Raw genomic sequence first — 6,337 nt, 5'->3', positions numbered from 1 at the left:
GTGAGAAAAAGAGAAATCCCTTTCAAAAATCAAATCATCTTACAAGAATGTTTAATGTAATTGACCCTAAAATTTTTTATCTTTCTACAAAGAGAAAGCAGCAAAATTCAATCCTTAAGATATCATAATCAACACGAGGGGTTGCTTAAAGGGTAAACACCTTTCACCTCCAATCCTGAGATTGCGGATTCTTGCCATCAAAGGAGTAAAAATGGCAGAAGCTCTCAGTAAGTTAACATATTAGTTGACCACATTCAGAATCTATCTGAAGTATACAAATTCCTTCCTTAAAATTCGTGAACGGGGAAATTCGCTTAGGGTGAAAGAGGTTGGTAAATCTAGTTCAATTAGTAAATCGATCTAAAGAGTAAGGTTTTCAAACTAAATAAGTTCAAACAATAAGTTCTTTTATAATCCAGTATAGCATTTCCAGGAACTGCAGTTTACAGTACAGTACATACACAGATGATCAACAAATTAACAACTGATGTGCATACAGCCATGGAAAGGGTCTTCCTGGGATTTTGTTGTCCATATGTATCGATGACTCAAGTCTTCTGAACCAACTCAAACATAAATCACATGAATCCGATGCAAAACAGAAATCAGTCTCTCCTGAGATCCATTTCTTCCCTACGAACACCATCAGCGTTTAATATGAGCATTTCCAGCTTGTCACCCTGCATATATGAAAGCAACTTGTTCAGAAACAGGATGACGATAAAAGCTTCATAACCTTCTCAAACAAAACTTCTCCCTGCCACACTTATACAATTTGATCATCCATTGAGTACCAGATCAATAGGAAAGTAAAGACTCAGAAACTTTGGCTCACAATTAAGAGAGTACTCGTAAGATGTCATTTCCGAGTCATGATTATTGCAAAACACAGTCACACTTAATAACCTAAAAGTTTCCGAAGATAATAGTTCTTAAATATTATTGTGTCATTGCATAGATACCATAGCACATAAATCACTTACAGTATATATATCCCTTTCTGTTGCTGAAGCAAAACATGTCTTCACTAAGTCAATGGCTTCTGATTCAGAAAGTGGAGTTACAGCATCCTGTGCAGGTCATGGGAACTTTGTTAGCAGGAAATCACATTTTCCTTTTCTCACAATTCTTAGGTGAAGTTGACAGCACTAGCTACTTCATATACTTGAAAGAAAATTTGGCAAAAGTGAAGTATGAACCAGACCTTGGCAGGCAGCAAGAGAGGGCTTGGAGACTTTAATTGGTTGTCCAGGAAAGGCATGATCAAAGTTGCGCCTGAACCTTGAGAACTATACCCAACTCTCTCGTAGGATCCAACAGCATCATATGTAAAAACACAACCCTTTCCTATGAGAATTTAAGAATAAAATAACAATAAGTTTCTTTTCAGCCATGTATAGTGTTGCTCGGACCTTCAAAAATGTTGACGGGTGCTTATCCGATCCTCAAAAAGTAACACATTTTTGGAAGATCCAACAAGGGTGCGGCAACATTTTTGGAAAGTCCGAACAACATAAAGATGTATACAAATAAAACCTTGAGACAGCATCCTCCCATAATTTGTTACCTTCACTATCAAGGCCACCTAGAACATTGAACGCATAGTAGGGAAAGAAACGTTTGTAGTATAGGGTGTTTGAAAGTAGCTGTCCCATAGCTGGGCAGCTCATCTGCTTATTGTGCTGGTGCTGATAGGTCTATTTTCAAAGAATAAAAAGCAGAATATCACTTCCAACATCATATTCTTGAAGTGTGAATGTCTAAACAGCAGACAATTTTGAAATGTAACACACATAATAATATTAAATGTCCATTTCCGTATTAAAGCCACAAACAGAGAAAACACATGATATTTCTTTTACCAATAAAGAAAGAGAGAACGCACAAAAATACTCCTTTACAATAGAATGGCGGGCGTCTAATAGGCATAATCATTAAAAGAAGAGTTGAAAAAGAACTTATCATATAGAATTGAACTACTACAAATGTGACTCATAGATGACTGTGATTTAGGAAAGACGAGAAACATCTCTATCAAAAAAGGAAAATCAAGAAAGAGTCATCAGGATGAATGAAAACATTAGATACTGCGTGTCCTTTCCTTTAAGCGACGTAAACTTCACTTAAAAACAACATAAAACATAAGCCGAAAATCCAATCTTTCCTGTTGCTTCCCCTGGTCTTCCCCCTGTCAGTGTCCCTCTCCCTGCCCCTCATTGCTACACACAACCATGTTATTGCACCTTTATCCTCCCTCTGTTCCACTCACATGTTCCAAAACTTAAGTTCATTGCCAATTTAGTAACCTGAGTACTTATGCAAACTTCAAATTATAGGTCTGGAAGTACAATCAAAAACTTCAAAACTTACTAGACAGTGTCTGCTATTTCAGTTTTTGCAGAACATAAAGCAACATCGACAATAAAAAGAATAATACATTGCACCAATGCACCTAAGATTACAAAGTATCAGCAGAAGCAACAGTTAACAGAATTTTCAGCATCTTACCAGGTGCCTTGCTGCCAAAACTTTTTGCAAAGCTCTCACATCAGCTTGAAATCCTGAGGAGGCCAGCACGCACTTGTCAGCTCTGCACATTCAGATAAAATCATTAATAAAAGTAGGATGCTTCATTAAATAAGAAATTACGCTAAAACAAAATGGAAGGCACCAAGAAGCATGATGTAATGAGATGAAAGAATTTTTTTTGGCTTTCAGAGATGTGTGCTTGTCCACTTCAACTATTAATGTAACAGTACAGAGTAGGGGTATACAATTGCTAATCATATTGAATGCAACCAATTGAGATGATGATTCAACCTTCTGGCAGTGGATGTGTTACCCTTGCTTTTCAATAGTTCATAGTTTATGAAAGACATATGCTTTCTATGTTCACATCTAAAGTCACAATAGTGGGAGCAGCGGTATTTGAATCCACAGGATCCCCTTTTCTGAGCATGGACACAAGTCAGGACTTCTAACATGAACAGGAAAAAAGTTTAAAGATCAGGTCTTTCAGGAAAGAGCTAAATACTTTACACAGGAAATGGAAGTAGACTCCTAAAATATAGGCAATCGTTAAGCAGAGTTAATTTTTCAAAGATCAGTTCCTTCAGGTACAAGGGAAATGACTTCCTCTTAAGCTTTATATTAAATTCTACGTAAGATTATCTTAATAAGTATGATTATCCTACTTCAGAGCACTACAATTAACACGAGTTAACTTAATATATGGGATAAAGAAAAAAGAGAAAAGAGAACAATCCAAAGAGCGAAAGAACCCCAAGGTAAAACAGAGAAGAAGGGAACATACAATTTAATGATCTTGGAGTAATACTAACAAGGACAGGGAACAAACCTGAGAAACGGACTCTATAAAACAGCTACATACTTTACACTGGAAATGAGGCTAGACTACTCAAATCTAGGGAATCATTAAACAGAGTTAATTTTTTTCAAAAATCAGTTTTGTCAGATACAAATGTTTCGACATCCTCTTAACCTTTATATAAATTTCTATGTAAGATTAGCTTAATAAGTATGATGTCTCTGGTTCAAATCTCAATGGACACGGGTGATTACTTCCTATCTGTCCAAGCCTTGATGGCCAGTTAGTTACCAGCAACGGCAGAGTCACGTGGGTGCAAAGAGGTTCATCCAGTGAAAAATTACATTGTATATTCAAGGACAAAATTATGTTTTATGTATATATAGTTTAAAATAAAATTCTATGTAAGTTTATCTTAATAAGTATGATATCTCATGTTGTAATTTCTTCCTACTTGTCCAAGTTTTGATGGGCAGTTACCCCTAGAGGCTGATATCATTTTCTATGTATATATATTACATGTTGAATCCCATTGACTTCTTAGTGTGTTTACATCATATTTTGAACCCACTTAAGAAGGAAAATTTCACTCCGTCACTGATTGGGTCGTCTTGTACCTATCCTGGTGGGAGGTAGCAGAGGTATCACATATAATTAGTCAAGCTGCGCACAAGCTGGTCCGGCCACCACATTCACATTTTTTTTCTTTCAAAAAGGTTTAATTATCCTACTCTAGAACACTACACTTAGATAAAATCCAGGTAATTAAAGAACTACAAGGTGAATTAGAGAAGAAAAAAAGGACATACAATTTAATGATCTTGGAGTAATCACGAGTTAGAATGTTGTAACCAGTGGACATCCTAGTATCAGCAGCAATTACACAGTAATCAGCACCTGCAATCGCAACACATGTTCTGCAAACAGTATACAGATCAGATATCACCATCGAGATCACATTCAACATAGATAAAAAAGGAAGCCAAAAAAGAAAAATAACAATCTGCATAAAGAATTACCCTCCATTGTTGTCGTAAGGAGACCAGTTAGCTTGCTGCTTCGTCATCCTGATCTGCTATGAGAGAGATAGCTAGGGTTTTGCAGAAGAAAATTGAAATTGTAATGGAAAAAAGAGGGGTAAATTGATGAAGATGACCTCTTCAGCAAGACAACTGAATTCGGGTACGGTAAATGGGCTCGGGTAGCCTTCTAACTGACTCTCCAGGTGAAGCCCAATTGTTTTGTGTCTTGTCTAAAAAGGTCGGGTTAAGTTCACGAATGACCTTTATAGGCGGGGCGGTCTTGAATTTTTAGTCCTATTAAATATTTAAAGAAAAAAAAAATCTTTGAATTAGAAAATTCGGAACATAAAGTTTTTGTTGTCTATCGAGTGTAAATTGTGGACACAAGATATTTCAAGATAATGAACTTACTCAATTGATCACAAATTCTGCCTTTTACGTAAAAGTTAGAACTTATATCTATAAGACAGAAGATTAAGATATTTCAATACAATAACATGCTCAATTGATCATATATTATGTCTTATAGACAAAAGCAAAAACTTATGTCTAGTAGACAAACAAAAGTTGAGGTTTAAAATATTCTTTATCTATCTCAGTCAACCAATCAATTATCTCTAATTTTTTTCCTTTTCTTCGAGGGTTATTTATTTAAACCAAACATAAAATATATTTATCTCAGAATGAAAGTGCGATTTTGAAGCAGTAAACATGCATGAAACTAAATACATTTGATATACTTGGTATATATATATATATAAACCACCTTTTAATAATGATATGTACATTCTCACTCGTTTATAATCAAAATTAAAATTATGGCATTGCCAATATCTATCACTTTCACTTGTTGTAATATGTAATTTGTTTTTAGTTTTTATGATTTCAAATTATACATTTTGAATCATAATATCGATCACTTTTATATCTAACTTGTAACAAGTAATTTATTTTTTACTTTTCATGATTACAATTCATGCATTTAAAAAAGGCTTAATTAAAACTATCTTAAATAATATAATATAATATAAAAGTTACATTTTTATGGTGTATATTACTTAAATCTCTGTAATAAGTTTTTTCTTGTAGTCTTATTGGTAATCCGTTTTCTTCCTCATTTTATTTAATTCCCATTGTCATCACTTTCCTTCAACTCATCAATAAACTCCACTTTTAGTTGGGGTTTGGACCGACTTATTTTTGTGATTTTTGGTTTTTAAGTTATTTTTATGTTTCCAAAATATTTGGATAACACAATAAAATGTTTTTAAGCTTTTTTTTAAAAAGGTGAAAAAATACCCAAAAAAGTCAAAAGTCAATAGTTGGGTGTTCACCATTTCCAATTTGTAATTTGCGTCTTTTAACTTATAAGTCACATTAAAAAAGTCAATTCAAACAACCCCTTAGTTATTTGGTTATGAAATAATTTTTACTTTTTTTCGGAGTTCAATTTTGTCACGACCCAAAAATGGACGTGATGGCACTCGTCTTATCCCACCAAGACAAGTCAACCTAAAACTCAACCATTATAATAAGATGCAGAAATTTTATAATCAACTCAAAAATATCCCAAAAATCTGGTTGTCACGTGTACAATCCTCTAAAGTATTACAATTGATTCAAAAGAAAACACTAGTCTCAAATGACCTTGTTTCTAGAATAGAACAAGATCATAAATAGGAGTAAGAAGGTCCGCTGAGATGATAAACAGCTACCTCACAAATCTCCAAGAAGCCTCGGAAAAAGAGAATGACAAGTAAAAATCCAGGATCCTAACCTACAAAAAAAAATTGTAGAAGCAAGGGGTGAGTACCAAACCACACGGTACTCAGCAAATACACCTCTAAACACAAGCTAAGGGAATAGAATACGGATACTCCTTACACCTCAACCGAACCTCTACAACTACAACCTGCATAAAACCATCCCAACCTAACAGTTCATAGTTTACATAGCACCCAGCTCAACAACAATCACTTTAACAAAT

General features: G+C 34.5%; 1 protein-coding gene across 1 annotated transcript; it reads right to left on the bottom strand.

Annotated features, from left to right (window-relative positions):
- Positions 1 to 386: 386 nt before the first annotated feature.
- Positions 387 to 4,521, bottom strand: LOC125860775 (proteasome subunit beta type-1-like). Its single transcript, XM_049540792.1, has 7 exons — positions 4,348 to 4,521; positions 4,138 to 4,245; positions 2,509 to 2,590; positions 1,568 to 1,697; positions 1,205 to 1,347; positions 984 to 1,070; positions 387 to 680 (listed from the first exon to the last, which is right to left on the bottom strand). Exons 1-7 carry the CDS (start codon positions 4,392 to 4,394, stop codon positions 606 to 608), a joined length of 672 nt encoding a protein of 223 aa, XP_049396749.1. The 5' UTR covers positions 4,395 to 4,521; the 3' UTR covers positions 387 to 605.
- Positions 4,522 to 6,337: the final 1,816 nt, after the last annotated feature.

The sequence above is a fragment of the Solanum stenotomum genome, chromosome 3 (assembly GCF_019186545.1).
Source record: "Solanum stenotomum isolate F172 chromosome 3, ASM1918654v1, whole genome shotgun sequence".
NCBI lineage: Eukaryota > Viridiplantae > Streptophyta > Magnoliopsida > Solanales > Solanaceae > Solanum > Solanum stenotomum.
The sequence above is the reverse complement of the archived record's forward strand: the minus strand, read 5'-3'. Positions and strand labels throughout refer to the sequence as shown.